General features: G+C 34.8%; 1 protein-coding gene across 1 annotated transcript in view; it reads right to left on the bottom strand.

Annotated features, from left to right (window-relative positions):
* The window catches only part of LOC145694535 (zinc metalloproteinase nas-4-like), a 132516-nt gene that overhangs the window by 4242 nt on the left and 110578 nt on the right, over positions 1–17696 (bottom strand). The window contains exons 3-4 of the mRNA XM_081770850.1: positions 11785–12087; positions 1444–1577 (exon numbers count right to left, since the gene is read on the bottom strand). Coding sequence (XP_081626976.1) covers positions 1444–1577; positions 11785–12087 — 437 coding nt within the window. The remainder of the gene's footprint in view (positions 1–1443; positions 1578–11784; positions 12088–17696) is intronic.

Below are 17696 nucleotides of genomic sequence, written 5' to 3'. Positions count from 1 at the left end.
TCGTTATGTGGGTGATAATTGTAGAAACAAGAGTAATATTACAAGTATTGCCAGTAATTTATAGTAAACTTATGGTATGGGGATGCAGTACTGGGCAGAGCATAGCTGGCAATACTGATACTGGACTCGAAGAAGGTGATGAAGGTGGATGGGACAAAAATAATGCAATTCACTACATTCTCACTTGAAATGAAGAACCTTTTCGTGGACACGTTAACAGTGTAACTGCAATTGAAATCTCAATCTTCTATAATGGAACATATACCTGTTTTTCTTAATAATTTTTCCAAGTATTGTCTAGTTGGTCGTTTATTTATTGGGTAGATGCTCGTCCTAATGTTCTTGTTCACACAAGACTTTTCTATACTTAGATACCTTTGCAATATATCGTTTTGGTAAGCATAATTGTACTTAGTTGTAGTGTGACTATTAGATAAGTATACGAAAACTGCAAATCGACCATAAATAGTGAACTTCATACCGGAATCTAGTACCAATACAACTCCTGGTGTATTTATTGTCTCTCTACCATAATTAATCCTATGTCTTTATCAATTAATGTAATTAATCTTAATATCTCATTTCTAGTTAAAATCACGACTTAGTTAAAGTAGGTTTAAATTTTCCGATAATAAGTTATAATTCTCAAATTTTTCACGTAAAGTTTGTACCTAAACATTACGAACGCACAGATTAGACCACGAGGAAACTGACGTTAATAATTGTTATAAAGTATGAGCAGCTCATTAGATGTTAGATGAAACTAACATCTATTACTGGAGACATTCAAAACAGTAGTGACTCGTATATAGCTAAAAACTACTATCAATATTTATAAATTAGCACCAAATAGTTGTCATTCATAATACTGGTTCAAAAAACTTACGAGTTTTGCCGCACTCATGCATCAGTTACTTATTTTCTATCTCCAGTATCTCTTATAGTCTAAAATTACTTACGAGCTTACGGAAAGCTCTCTTGGTTTGTTACATTGAAAACCGTAATAGAAGAAAAACATCTATAGAAATGTTTGAAGAAATGTAATCACAGTTTAGTATGTTCACTATAAGCCTATCTAGCTATACTTTCTGCGGTTAAAATCCTTTCTTAGTATAAGATAAAGGATATTCATTCATTAGACCCATTAATTAAAAGTATTCCATTTTGTGATGGCATTAGTATTATTCAATAAAAACATTCGAGAATAGTTTTGAGTTTGCGTTTGTATCCTGTTGTGAAAAAAAAAAAAAGTATTTAGTAACATGTGGGTTCTGGGTTGCATTCGAAAAATAAATATTTTCTTTATAGATAAGTATACACAACAATATTTGAAGAAAGTCCGGAAGATAGAAGTATACAAAAAATCATTAAAAATTCGAATGTACAGATTAGAATTTGATTTTTTAAAGAAAATAGTTAAAATCTCTTAACCTTTTGACTTACCAACGCTACTATCGTTGGCGATCCGCCTACACTGAATGCTCCAGGTGGATAATGCATTACACTTCCATAATCATAAGGTAGACCAAATGTTGTTAAATCTTCAGGGTTAAAACTCTTGAAGTTCACTTTTGCTTCTGAAATACACATGCAAAAATTAATGTTGCAATTTTGAAAGATGTTTTATACAAACATAAGGTAAGTTTACAAAATTTCGCCACGCTGAGGTTTGACCATTCACTGTAAAATCCTGAACACTGATATAGTAAATATAATGGTTGCATTAGATATCATGGTATTTCTGGGAGATATAACAAAAATGTTTATTCCATAGACTAACAACTAATACTTTTAAAGCACGAAAAACAAAACCCTCCCAAGTGGTGACGTTAGAGAGCTAATTTTGCCAATTCACTACAATATTATCTAATTACGGATTATTTAATTGACAGAAAACCAAGAAGCTTACGTCAATAATATTTTATACGTCACACAATATCTATAAGTAAACTTGACAGTTTTCACCCAATGTTATAAATAAATATTATGTTATAGGGAAATTTTTTCAATTTATTTTTATCAATATGCCAATATAAACGTATTGGTTATTATATTAGTAAGCATATAATCTGTGTTACTCTCAAAATATGATGCCTACAGTAGATTATTAAAACAATGTAACGTGGGTTCCTTTCATCACAGCATGGCACGTTCTTAGGTTAAGGACCAAATAGAAAGCATCTAGATGTGGAGATTAGTTGCGAATGTTTTGAATAAGCAGTTGCGGGAAGTCCATGAAGAGTGGTTCTCCAGCTTCTGGAGTTTAGCGTGAGGCTATCAACTTCACCTTCTAAATAGCACTTGTTCAGAAACGTTCACAAAAGGCTTAGTTCAGGACTGAGAAGTTGGCATGAACTCAGGAAAGTAAAATGGATATGAAATTTAAACATGGATATAAGAAGATTTATCGAGAAGGCGCTTTAATATTTATAACAAGTGATTTAGAGAAATATAAGATGGATCTGGTAGAAGTTCAGGAAACTAGATGAGAAGTAAATGGAGAGGTTCAGACCGTAAAGTTTACGTGTTTTCATGGGGAAGAAAATAAAAGTCGCCAACTAGTAACAGGATTTCCAGTTCACTAACGAATGTCACCAATTAAACACGTTCAATTTGTTAACGATGGACATCATTTATCCATCCGATGGACTCTTTCATTACTCTTAAGGGTCAGTAGTGCGGTATTATTGTCCTAAATCTACATGACTCTACAGATATAAAGATGGTGATATAAAGAAAAGATTTTACGATGAAGTGGAACATATATTTGACCAACTCTCGATATACCTTAGGAAAATTCTGTCAAGGGGCTTTAGTGAAAAACATGCGACAAGAAAATATTTTCTAATCAATTATAGGAAACGAAAGATTTCATGAGGAAAGTAATGAGAGACGATTCGAGTTGAGAATTTTGCAACATCCAAAACCATTATCGTCAACAGTATACAATTTCCCCATCGTGACATTCATAAATATAATTTGACCTCACCAGATAAGAAATATATGATCAAATTGATCACATTTTAGAAAATAGAAGAATATAATCTAGTATAATTGATACTCAATCGTTTAGAGCAGCTAATTGTGATACTGATCACTATCTGGAAGCAGCTATTATAAGAGAGAGTATATCGTTAAAAAACAAAATAATCAGCATCTTATGATGGAGAGATTTAATTTAAAGAAATTAGAAGAGGATCAGGTGAGAGAGGAATATCAGATTGAAATTTCGAATAGATTCTGAATTTTATAAGGTGCGGGTTTCATTAATGTTGAGGATACTTGGGTTCAAATTAGGGATATTATTAAATTTCAGCAGAAGAAAAACTAGGGGACACAAATATACATAGAAACAAACCATATTCTATCAGAAATGCACTAATCTGGCAGAGAAACAAAGCAGGCTAAACTGAGAGGTGAAAGAATCTTATGAAGAGAAACACTATTATCATCGTATGAAACACTGTCATCATCAGTTCTAGTATGCTCGGATTTCCATAGAAACGGCCCACATTCCAGAGCAACCTCAGCTCACCATTTATGAAGTAACCATTAGGCAAGTGGAAGTCACCGTCTTGGAGGATAATCATTCGCCAACTAGCTGAGGATGTTAAGATAAGTGTGTGGCCTGTGGAAAAAATAACCAATGAACATTTGAACATGCATAAAGTGTATCCTCCATGGGTTATCCAGCTTCTCCAAACGCAGATACGAAGCACTTGCTCCAAAGAACTTTTGATCCTGTACCAAGAACAGCAGGAGGGTTTCATTGACAGGCTAATAACTCAGGATGAAATTTGAGTTCATTACTGTGACCCACAGACTAAGGCCAGTCAAAACAATGGAAACCCACATACTTACCAACTTCAAGAAAACGCTTGTGCCCAATCCTACTCGGGCAAAATCATGTTGACAGTTTTGTGATCAGTATGAAGTAGTGATGATGGATTTACTGACGAAGAGTATCACGTTTAGAGGGACATACCATATTTTACTGCTGCAGAAATCATAGAATTCCATCAAAACCAAGAGACGTGGAATGCTGATCAAAGATGTATCTTTGATCGTATCTTTCAAAACAACGCTCCAATTCACAACTCGCATGTTGCCGAGACAGAAGCGGTTATAAAATTCCCCCAATCCCTCCTACTCTCCTGACATTGTACCGTCAGATTTTCATCTTCCTAACCATGAAGTCAAGTTATGGACAATCTGCAGACTTCTACAAACAAGGTCTCCACTCTCAATGACCTGTACTTAGCAATTCATTTCTGTTTGACGATTTTTCCCAAAACCCATAAAATGATAAACTGGGTATATAAAGCTGAATCGGATTTTGATTTGTTCCGTCTCTCCTGATTAACTCTTCTAAATTTTGGGTTTTTTTAAGGTAATTTTTAGGCTTTAAGTGAAGCAGCTACAGTACTAATACTATTGACGCTAGGATCATGGTTCGTACCCCGGTTTTTTTCTTTTTTTGAATGAAGCAGAATTTCCAACTGCATCAGTCAAATTTCCCTATTACGTACCAAATACAAGAAATTCCCGCCCAAAGTGGGAAAAAGGGATTTTTTGAAAAAAATCCTCTTTTATCGCGAATTTCTCCGCTCAGGTATATGACAGGCACATGCGAATGGTACAAAGAAATGGTACTGCTTCATTATGAAAATAATTAGGAACGAAGAATGTACGGGGAAAAATAGTCTTGACGCTATAGCCGATTTACCAATCTTCCCTCACCATTTTTAGTCAATTTCTATCCAATCCGCTTCAGCATAAAGACTAATCATTGTAGGAACATGAATCGTACCTCGTCTTGTTTGGCATGAATCAGCCTTTCGAACGGTATAACTTGCATATCCCTGTCTGTTCCCCTATAGTATGAAAAAAAAAACGAATTCTAGATAAAAATTTTCTGACACATCCCTAATTGTCGTAGGAACATGAATCATACCTTGTTTCCTTTGGCATGAATCGACCTTTCGAACGGTATAACTTGCATATCCGTATCGTGCATCTGAGGGGAGAAAATTCCCAAATTTGAGAAAAAAAGTTTTTTTTTTTACAAAAATTGTCCTTGTGGAGTAATTTTCTCCCCTCAGTGCACGATACGGATATACAATTTATACCGTTCGAAAGGCCGATTCATGCCGAAGAGAACGAGGTACGATTCATGATTTTAGGATAAATATTGATAATCCTGTAGATACTTTACTAAACTAATTGACTAAAAATGTGTAAATAAAGCAAGAATTCAAAATTGGAAAATTTTCTGGCACATTTCTACTTACTCTAGGATCATGATTTGTATCTCGCTTTGTTCAAATAAGACTAGGTTTCCAACGGTATCACTTCTAATAGGTCTATATGTCCGTTAGGGGAGAAATTTAGAAAAAAGGGAAATTTTCTCCTGAAAAATCCCTTTTCTCGATTTGGGCGAGATTTTCCCGCTTCTAGTACATAATAATAGGGAAATTTGAGTGCTACATTTGGAAACGCTGCTTTATAATGAAACCAACGAGGTACAAACTATGTTTCTAAAATTAATAAGGATGCGTCACGAATTAAAAAAAAAACAAACTAAAATTTACCCTTTTTTAAAAGCCGCCTTCGTTGTTTGTTACGTCACTGCCCCAGGCATCGAACACGTGACTGCTAAATGCCCATAAAATATATTGTTTGATGCTTCCATACTTCCATGCTTCCATGCTTCCGTGAATAAATGCAAAAAACCCGGTGTGAAAAGCTTTACTAGAGATTTATAAAGCAAATTCCGAAGGTCGACGCCATGGCCTGTATACAGGCCAAAAAATTTAAAAGGGTTAAGTTATATAGTATTTTACTCATAGTTCTAGATCAGAAATTTTGTCGAATGATCAAAATAGTATCTATTTTCGTTTCGAAAGTTTCTTACTTGTGTATTATCGGATACAAATTATATTCAGTTGATTAATAATAACATTTAGTTTTGTTTATTCCTGCTTAGAATTTTTGTAGACTGTGGAGTTAATGGCAACAACGTTTTCTTTTCTCATTTCGGTTTAAATTAGTAAGTATAAATTTCAGTAAGTTTGGCTATTAGTCGCCAATTACTTGTAAATTCATGACATATTACGAACTCAACAAGTAGATCAACGGCAATGTAATAAATAGATAAATACAACTTGTCAAAGCACATATAGAGACATGAGAACAATGAACATAAATACGTAGACCAATATTATACAGTAAATAAATAAATAAATATAGTAAGTAGGTAAATCTTTGAGTTTAACGTCCCACGATTATGCCCTTTAGGCTAAGGAAGTCGATGATTAAGACAAGTGAATGATGATGGAAAAATTGGTCGAATGAGAATGTGAGAGGAAACAGGAGTAACCCGAGAAAGTCCAAGGACACGATGTTGTCCACCATTAACTTACTTGACCGAGGATTGAACCAGGGATTTCACGCACCAGAGGTTAAGTACTGTAACACTTAGCCACCGTGCCCCATTGCAGTAAGTAGTAAATAAATACGAAACACTAGTTGGAAAGTAATGTGTAATGAAGCAGGACATTGCAAAATACGTCAAACAAGTACACAGTAAAAAATGGTGGTGTTAATTCAACTCAATTTTAACACAGGGCAGTGGTTCCACCGTGACTACCACTATGCGGTGTTAGTTCAATACATACCCCGCGGTGTTGGTGTTTAACACAGGGCGTGTGTTACGTCTTTAACACACAACCGGTGTTGAGCCATGCCGTAAGAGTTAATGAACCACAAAATTACTCCCCCCAAAATATGTTAAATTGCCTATATGCGTTATGTGTTTACATTATGCTGAATCTTAAAAAAACAATTTAAAGAAAAAAATGTACTCCAGTGGCGGGGGGGCACGAACCACCAACCTACAATTACTACCCGCGTGCTCTTCCAACTTGGCCAGAGAAGCGATGAAGAAACCGTCGCTTGTAGAGGAATAAATTGTTGAGGTGTTTTGAATTTGGCTAATCAGAGTGCTCCTTTAAGCCGCGTATATTCGACGATAACCGTTTGGGATAAGATAAAATCTGCTCGCCATGTAGACCTAATTTTATAACAAAATGATGACTGTCTATTTACTTTATTTTATAGTTCTTCCATATTCACTTTCAAATGATCGGCGCAGTTGCCATCTAATAAAGTTGATGCGTTTGTTGCTTCTACTACACAATCGCTTAGAAAAAGAAACAATAAATTCATCAAATGTGGGAGATGAATTTAGAACACCTAAATGGCACATGCCTAGCACATCTTGTGCTGTTAGGGTTTCTTCAGAAACATTATGTAAAATAATTGAAAACACATTGCGCGGTTTGCATTTTGAAATTTTGCGTATACTTGGGTTTATTTAAGTATTTCTTTCTTTTGTGTTTGTCTGTAGCTTCAGTTCATAAGCCTTTATAATTAGATGCCCAACATATTTGGCAATCACACAGAAAACAACACCGAAGATTCTACACTTGTGTTAATTTAACACACAGGTTGTGTGTCATTTCAACTACCGGCATTTGACACACAACTCCAAATGGAGAGTGAGTTGTTCTAACCACTTGTTTGTGTTATATTTTAACACAATCGTGTTAACACATAGGCATGTCGTTGAAATAACACAACGATTTTTTACAGTGTACAAAAATGTCGATGCCATGAATAATATTACAACATAATGGATTTCCTTGGAGCATGATAATGTTTTATATTGTTATTACCTTTTCCGCTATTCATATATTAACTGATAATTTAAACACATCTCTGATTAATGTTATAATGCTCGCGTATTAAAACGACGCTAATGAAATAATAATTGAATAAACTGTCGCTCTTGCAAACATTTATATTGAAGATACACTTGTCTCATGTCTTTGAACAACACGTGGGTGACTATTTATGAGTATGCAAGGAAAATTTATTTCTGTTACTGTATTGAAAAGCTAAACGTAACCTATTGTAGTTATTATACATAGCTATTCCGTAAAAATAAATGTAAACTTTCTCGTTTAGCGAATTAGTTTTCCTGCTTTTAGTCATAACTTTGTTACAACCATTATTGGATAAAATCGTAGTTCAGATTTTAAGACTTCACCGCATCCTACTACCTGATTTAACTGTATCGAACGAGGTGGGGTTATTAAGCGTTATCTGTATACATTAAAATAATATTTTCATTACATCATATTCTCTAGCTCATGTAGATGACGATCCTTGAAGTATTTTTAGCACCTGTAATTCGGATCATTACAAGAATTTTTAATTGATCGTTGTTAATTCTAAAGTGGGTACTATTACGGTACTATCTTCCCAACCCACGCATCTTGTTAGAACTAGAGCAATCATTGAAAAGAATAGTTTTGTCGCCAGCTGTCAAAAACAACAGAAAATTTCTAAATATAACAGTCCTTTGATCTCACATGCACCTGCAAATTAACAATAGGTTATTAGTCTCGGAAAATAAGAAAAGAGGACCTGTTATATCACAATATTGCTGCATTAGCTTATCTAATAGTTGTATATTTTGAAACGGTTGTGAGCAAAATCAATAGAAGTTGAACAAGATTCAATCATTCTTTGTAAACTAATGAATGGCATTAGTCATGCCTTGTTTTAATGAAGACAGATAATGAAGTCATGCTCTATTTTAAGAAGCATCATGTTGTTTATCGACCAATATTTCTGTGTAAAAGCTGAATATGTCATTTGACATGTAATTACGTATGTGTTTGTAACTTTTCACCTGTAAGCTAACATCACTGGAGTATTTTAATTGGAAATGATTTTAAATGGGAATAAAGCTATGTAATAAAAGGCATGGCTACTTTTTTTAATTAGTTTAAAATCGGTTGCTAATTGAATCAATAGCGTGACAATAACTATGCAGACCCATAAAATTAAATTTCGTGACCCTTAGAATAATAATTTTAAAAAAACAGAAACTAAATGAAAAAGGATATTCCAGGACAAATATAAAATAATGCATTTTTATGATATCATGTTACATTATCTGTGAGAATTATTCGATTATTTAACGCATATTATTGATGTTTTGAACATAGGTATGGAGGGTGAATATTCTAGTACCAATTCACATTTACCAATGGCAACACTGAAAATTACTTTGCTGAGTTATTTATTACTTTCCGTTGGTTGTTTTTACATGTAATATTCTAAGAAGGTTGCAAGTTTCTACGTGTTTCAACTATATTATTTTAACCTATCAACATATTTTTTTATTTTATAATTAACACATAAAATATATAGAAAAAATTGAGAGGTTATCCTCGAGTCGAAGAGTTCTTTATGATTTTCTGCAAAATCGCTGTTACTGCAAATCTCTTCATCGCCACTATATTTACACATTTCTGTACACCGTAAACTCCGTATTTTACTTTACACATGCAATTTACAACACAACGTCCTTTCCCACAACCAGAATGTGCTAGTATCAGTAATCATTCTGATATACATGGCATCAAACTCATCATAGAAGAACTGTGATGGTTTCAGGGGCGGATCCAGGACCGACTTCTGGGGGGGGGCGGTGGGTTGTCATACTGCTACTTTTAAGGGCTTCAAACTTTGTGATGGGTTTTATTTATATATATAAAATAAGAAAGTTTCCTCTTCTGGGGGGAGCGATCGCCCCGATCGCCCCCCCTGGATCCGCCCCTGGATGGTTTTAGGAGGTTTGGGAGTTACTTATCAACATTGCGCCACTCCAACACTTGATAACGTACTCTTAAAATTTATGGTGTCAGGGAGGATTTTGTTACAGGTAAATTTTCATTTTGCACATATTTTCCTGAAAACAACCACCAGTGCAAATCACCTATGTCTTGTATTTTCTCCTGGCAAGTAAACTTGACAAATAAAGTGCTCTACTTGTTGCTCCTGTTCTAGTTTAAATTCTTCTAGAGATCCAAGTAATGTTAAAGTACTAAGAACTTCTTTCTCTGCTGTTTGGAAAGCATCCCAAAAAGATAGTTTGCCTTTATTCTTGAAGGGGCCGGTAATATCACTACCCGAAAGTGCATGAAGAGCTAACTATGCCTGAACTTTAGTCGGTCCTATATTGGAATAAACGAGATTGATATCAATAAATCGTATATTAGCACCAAATGCGGTGACACAGTGTCTTTTGGAAAATGTTGCGACCACCACAGTGAAGAGATGAAAACGTCTGTATCTGGTGAATATTTGTGCAAGGTGGCAAATGACGTGAGGTGTACAATGAATGTAGAATAACTTTGTTATCAGCTTCGTCTTGAGTGTTTTGAAGTTCTCTAACATAATTTCCATCTGATGACTCTTCATTCCGCCAACTAGCTTTATTTGTGAGATATGATGTTAGTACATCCTTAGTTTTTGAATGAGACAAGAGAGATCATACTGGCAATCTTCGGATACTACTAGAGTCTGTAATTTTGTATTCAACAGGCATTCCTTTCCAAGCTCTTTTCTCCTCGTAGAGTTCTTGAGTGAACCTTCAAGGGAAGTATCAAATACCAAGGGAGTTTCGTTCTACTTCAACAAGTAAGGTTCTATCTTCCAATTAAATTCAACTGCAAGGTCATAGCAAGTTTTGACGTATGGAAGTTTATTCAGAGCATGCAATTCTGCCATACCATCAAAAACAGCTGTTGAATATGAATAAGGTTATTGCATTCTTTGTTCTGGTAGAGGTGATATTTCATGTGTACTATCTGAGGAAAAGTGAGTCGAATTGGTTATGTTTAAATGATGTTGCCGTTCAGTAACTTTCATCAAACTGTTTTTTGTTTCAAGGTAAAATCATTGTACCATCTAAGTTGAACAATGAACGAGGTACTGTAATTCCCCACTGTCAGAAATTATCGTTTCAAATCGGCAACCTCACTCTCCTTAGTTATGAAACGAGTTGATTAACATGAGTAGCACTCAAAGCAATAACATATTTCCTTTTGTACAAATTACGGAATCTATCTCCACCTGTAGCCTTGGCCGAAAGGATTTTTTTATATGAATAAAAACAACTGAGAAATCTATGACTATATCTCTGAAACGGTAACAGATATAAAAAATATATAATGAACTTCTCTCTACTTTTTTCATTCCGAACAAAAAATATTATTTACAAAATTTGCATAGAATTATCCATAAACGAGTTACAGACTAATATAAATATTGGTATCTATTATGGTAGCCATCTTTAAAGTATGACGTCACACAGCCTGTCTGCAATGGACTCAGGTAAAACACCTGGTAAGCACATGATTATATGCTTCGTTACAAATACATCACGATTAGTCATAATATTTCTTCATTCAAAATCCCATTGGATTACATATGCTCCTGGACTAATACTTAAACCCACAAGCTCGAGCTTTCTGATCCCACAGCCACTGATGTAGTAATGTTGCATCGAGTTTTTTTTTTTTGTTTTTTTTTTTTTTTTGTTTTTTTTTTTTCACACTGTGCAGTGCTAGCAGACGATCCGCCGTCCAACTTGCACCCAATTCTAGTACATTGCCATCATTTGTTCTATTCGATTTCCCTTCCCTCCTTTGCTTCATCTATTTCTTACTGTTAGTTTTCCTCTCGCAAAAGACTCCTCGTATGTCATACAACTAGTTGGAGATTACTGATGAAGATTTTTTTAAAATAATAAAAATTGAAACCATCCATTTATATTCAAAACTGGTATACACTGAAAATAATGCGCATCTATGCTAACCATAAAATAAAGACGTCCACACAATATTGCCAGAAATGTTAAACACTTACTTTCATCTACGTTTTCCCACATAATCCTTACATAATGGTCCCTGTCCGTTCTTGCTTGTTCGTGATACGTTCCTAATATATGTAAAAGTTCGTGAATAATGTAACCTACTTTTGCAAAACACTCTTTGCTATAATTGACTCTATTCCTGCCCACAACTCTTCCCAATTGGGCAAAACATCCTGGTTTATCTCCATCAATTGTAATGAAGGACTCGTGAAATGGTTCACGAGGAACAAACTGAACACATGTTCTTTCTTCTATTAACCTTATTGCTTGTAGAATCATTTGAGCCTTTTCTGGTTCTGAAAAGAAAATAAAGATATATATTAGTGGTCTATTTTAAGAAAGGAGAAAGTTAAATGATTAGTAGACATTATGTACTCAGACTCCTACAGTTACCCGAGGCAATCTTCCCAGTTTTCTTCTGTGATTCTTATCATTTCACGTAACCTGATAATTGAACAAAACAAACTCAGTATGATCTCGCTTCAGGTTTCCCAAACGTATGTAACTGCCGTTTCTCTTACCACCATGAACCCATAAGCAAGGAAACTTATAATGTACAGTAGACTCACGAGTATCCGGCTCGCGAGTATCCTGCCTAGTTTTCTTTTATCGTAATTAAATGAAGAGCGCAAGGCGTTACATTGGCAACATTGCAAAGGCATCCTCCTACGTGCCGTGTGCAAAATATAAGTTGTGACAGAAAAAGAGCAGCGTTCTGCTTCTTGTACATTATCAGTGATGCCAATTTAGCCTCTTTTTGGCTAAATCAAGCCTCTTTGGAGAAGCATTTAGCCATACTAATCTACGAAATACTTATAGCCTTAAATATAGCTTATTTTATGAAACTCTTTTGCCATTTTTGGCATTTCCATCAGCAGTTACATTAATTCTAAAAATACTTTTTCTTTGAAAATAAAATGTACTTTAAAAAAATAGCCTTTTTGTCATTACATTTTATTGTATTAATTGATTTCTCTAGACAGCGGGTGTTTTATTACGCAACAAATACTTGTTTTTAGTTATTCTATTTCCCCACCAACAGATTTAGAACTACTGAACAATACTTATCGACTCAGGAAGAATTTTAATGTTGCTTCCGTAACGGCCCCGTTTACTAGTTTTTAATTAATTTTGGCATTTCATTGGAAGAATGAAAGTTTACTAATACAAATTTAGTAAACTGTTTGTTTCTTCAAGCTACAGAGATTGTTTTTGTTTATCAAAGGAAATAAATAGATATCTAATTAATCCTTAACACACCAAGCGGGGTCCTCTAGGGACCCCAGAGGGTGATATTTGGTGATACTGCAGCAAATATAAGAACCAGTTTATTCTCGATATTTGTATATGCCCTCAATCCTTTTGTGATGATCTAAAGGTTACATAATTAGATCAATGATAATAGTACAAAAAATAAGTTAAGAAATTAAAATAATACTTGGGGTCCCCAGAAGACCCCAGCTTCGTAAACAACGTTGACGATTTAGGCTTGGTGCGTTAAGGGTTAACGTAAAAACTCTCAATGCAATCATGATTATTCATGTGGGTGTATAGAGAAATAAGAAGTGTTTGTAAGGACTATGACTTGCTGAAAGAAGCACTACTGAAAATTGGGACAACAGCAGTCTACACAAACACAACCAAAGCACAATTCAACGATGGTGTATCCAGTTCCAACGGCTGGGCTAGCTGAGACGTCATCGATGATAACTTATTCAACCAGGGCCGGCTTTAAGCCGATTGGACCGATTGCTCCCAATCGGGCTCCGTGCTAGTGCCGTCTAATTCACACTAGAGTGCCATTTTAACAGCATATTATACCCCAGAACAAACAAGTGTGTTGTGGTCCCTATGACTAAATTTTGCTAATATACCTAGCTTGAAACAAAATTTAATATTGGCTCTTTGCTCCATCGTGTTTTTGTGACAAGGTGACACCAGATACACTCACGTTTCTTGCTATATCTTAACACTACGTTAATCGGTTCTCATGATTGTGGTCTCGTTTTGTGAAGCAGATATTCAGCTTTCCGATTATATGTTGGTTTAATAGATGGCGCTAGTGGTTATCTGTAAAGAAAAAAGTTCCGTTACTTTTCCGATATACTGTGTATCTTATCTCTGTCAGATAAGGAACGACACTTGAACTAGTTGTTTATGTTCCAGTACGGCCATTCCCAAAGTATTTTTTTCTTACTTTCATACGGCAAAAACTTTCTGCAATAAACTTTTTTTGTGTTTTTTTTTAACAAATAATTTTGATCGTTTGTTAATCTTTCATTATTCATTGTGATCTATAATATCAATATTTTTCCTTCCAATATATTTTACGAGTTTTTTTTTTTTTTTTTTTTTTTTTTTTTTTTTTTTTTTTTTTTTTTTTTTTTTACAAATAGTTAATATTGCTTTTAGAAATATGTTAGATTTTTGTCCTCAGAACAGTTACAGGTTAAACTTAACACTTATCTGACATCAAAGAATCAGTTCTCTTGTACAGAAGAAAAAGAAACTAGAATTTTATTACCGTAAACATGTTGTAACAGGTTTTAATTGTTAACATCAAAGATGGTTCTAAACAGTTGTTTTATCTGATTATGTCAGAGAGTAAAAGAAGAAGAAAAGACGTCATTGTGTCAATATTTGAATTGGACGCACTCATTTGAGCAAATAAACTCATTGTACTTTGCTCCATAAATTATTTCGAATTGATTTCTTTAATTTGTTTGAAAGACAGAAACATTGTCTTTTTGCAAAAGATTATTTCTTTCTCGTAAACGTATAACGGTAACGGGTATGAAAACAATGCTTCCTGTACTCTGCAACTTCCAAACATTAGAACATCATCGTGATTAAGTGTACTATAAGGATCAACAAATGCCAGCTATCTTCCATTTTGCATAAAGGAAATATACCTCTGTCAATAATAGATGGACTTTCTCACAGAAAGGCATGTAGGCCTAACATAAAGATTAGTAATAAAATACAAGGTGTTTCAAAATTAATATCGAGGTTTTAAAGCTTTGTAGTATTCAGGGCCGTACTGGAAAGGCGGAAAACCGGGAAATTTGCCGGTGGGCCCTGGACGGTGAATTTTATAGTGGGTCCTCCGCCTCATATCGTAAGTAACGGTATATGTACAAAACGACACACGTCACACACTCCTCGTATACGGGAGTAGCGGAACGGAGGACAATAACACGTCGAGTACTGGCAATACAGTCAGCTAATCAAAGACCAGCGTTGCCAGCCCAGGATGTTGGGAAAATAATCTTCCACATTTTTCATAATAAACCCTTGAAAGGTTTCTGATTTCCCACTCTGCTTTATAATTATGGTAATATTGAAGTATTCAGCTAAATTGAAAACTCAAATGATGCCCAAACTTGAAACTAAATAATAATTCACATTTTTAAAGCATCACTATTTTCCGCATAGAAAATATACAAGGCCGGATTAAGACCATTGGGGACCCTTTAGCACGAAAATACAAAGGGCCTCATCTTAAACTTTTATGATGGGCCCTCTCTCAACATGTTCAAAGGGGTCCAGAGTGTTTCGAAACAACACCGACAACGTTCCTGACACCAAGATAAGACGAAAAGTATAGACCAACCTGGGTGCACAAATGCTTTCTTTCGGAGTTATAGGCTGACAAAGACATGAAAAAACGAACTTTAAAGGTCCATAGCTCCAATACTATGGGACCTACCGTAGTCGGGTCAATGCTTCATTTAGAAACTAGTTTGTGTCCTATCTAAATATCCATGTTTCAGAATCCTGCGGTACTTCCATAACCATCTTTGTAGAAGTATTTGGTGAGTACTTCAAATTATGTGCCTGTAGCCAAACTGCCTCTACAAAAATTGTTGCGTGAGTACCTTAGGTCAATAAGATGAACTCTGGGGACAACCCAGGGGAAGACATTTAAGCTTGGTCATCTCCTCATACATTGCATAAGATAATGGTGTTAAAACAAGTCAAGTTTACCACTGCTAGTGTGTTATTTTGCAGGGCCAGTTCTGCCATATATCTGCAATACGTGCGTTTGCACGGAACAGCAAGTTTCGAGGGACGGAATAATCTGTCATAACTATATTATTTAAGGTAAATATTGCTTGTTGGAAACAACTTCATCATTATGGTTGTTAAATTTACTAAGCTGACCGTCTATTTGAATACTACATTCATAAATCATGTTTAGGTCACATTAGTTTACTGTCACATGGGCAGTACTAAAGCAAACAGTCAAATCCCAGCATATTGTTTAATTGTTGTCAAATGCAAAAACTCAATTGTCGAACAGTAGCGAACACCTGTTCCATTTAGTCACTTACCTAAGTTTTGAATGAAAACTAGTTTTGTCTTTGTCACAAATAAGTTCCTCGTCATTGAAGGTGCCACAAGTTTTTACTTTTTTAAATTTTTTAACAGATGTAGAAGGAAAATCAAGAAATAACGATAAAAGAGCTAGTTGCACTGGAAGTGCAAACTGATATATTGAGATTGAAGCTCGATATTGAATTCTATGAAAAGGATGACCGGTCTTCCATGTGTGATTGTTTTATCTTTCACTAACATAATAAATTACTGTTTAAAGTAAAAAAAAAAAAAAAAAAAAAAAAAAACATACACTACGAGATTGTATTTGTAGTGTTTAGGCCTTTCTGAGTGAAAGTGCTATTTTCCCTCACCTTCTTTGTTCATGATGGGGTAACATACTTAAAATCGTTGCTTTTAAGATGTGATCTCTCTGGAGAAAGGGAGTGAGGCAAATTATGCCATTGCACGGGTCGGCAAATTCCCTAGAGCCGGCCCTAGCTATTTCAATACCAAAGCTATTACGTTTGTATGGCCCTGGTATTGAAATACACGCTAAACAAATAACAGTAAGAAGTTTTAGTGATTGTTACTTTTTTTATGAGCAAAGCTTGATATTCATTCCAAGTATCAAAAAAAAATGTATATTTCCTGTAATTAAGGGTGGAACTAAAACGGACTTCTGGGGGATTTAATGGGGGAAGTGGGCAGTGAAAGATTCTCGGTTTCTTTCTATCATCGAGCTTTTGTAGCACAGGTGCCTTTGCCATTGGGAAGGGGGGGGGGGAGAAACGATTCTTAGCCAGGTTTGTCAACCATAATACAATAATTTAAGCGTTAATGCTTTATTCGATAATACCCTTGTGATAATAGGTGAATATATGATAATTTTAGAAGTCACACTTTTTGCAGTTTTGGAATGTGCAAATAAACTGCAGATGTGCATTAAATAATTGTAAAACATATACACTGAAGTTTTTTAATACTCATTCCCGCTAAATCAATCAATAACGATTTGAGAATTGGCAAATTGCAACCTTCCATCCAATCTTTAAATTCAATTACTTTTACGAGGGGGTGAAAATCTTGTTGTTGTTCAGAGTAGTGTTAATAACGAGGAAAGAAATGATAAGGACAGTGGCTCCGATTTGGATTTCGGAAAAGATTACTAGATAAGTTTATGATATAGTATTGTTATCTTAGCAGTATTATACTTGTTTCTACAATTATGATATGCATATCGAATCTACGATTATTATTATTATTATTATTATTATTATTATTAATAATAATAATAATAATAATAATAATAATAATAATAATATTGTCATACACGATAGTTTTAAAGACGAAAACCGATAATTTTACTCTCCGGGGTTTGCAACTCTGCTCTTAGCTCTCCTGGATCCGTCTATGCCTGTAATCACGGGCGTCTCTGTCGAGAGGGACAGGAGGAACGTGTCCCCCCAATATTTTGTGGAGGACATTAAATGAATGAATGGTGATCTATAGGTATGAAAGAAGTACAGAGAGACGGAACAAATGAATTTATATGTGCTTGTAAATATTAGGTAGATGTGATTGAATT

Source organism: Thermobia domestica, chromosome 9 (assembly GCF_964235325.1).
Source record: "Thermobia domestica chromosome 9, izTheDome1.hap1.1, whole genome shotgun sequence".
NCBI lineage: Eukaryota > Metazoa > Arthropoda > Insecta > Zygentoma > Lepismatidae > Thermobia > Thermobia domestica.
Note: the sequence above shows the minus strand (reverse complement) of the source record. Positions and strands in the feature narration are given on the sequence as shown.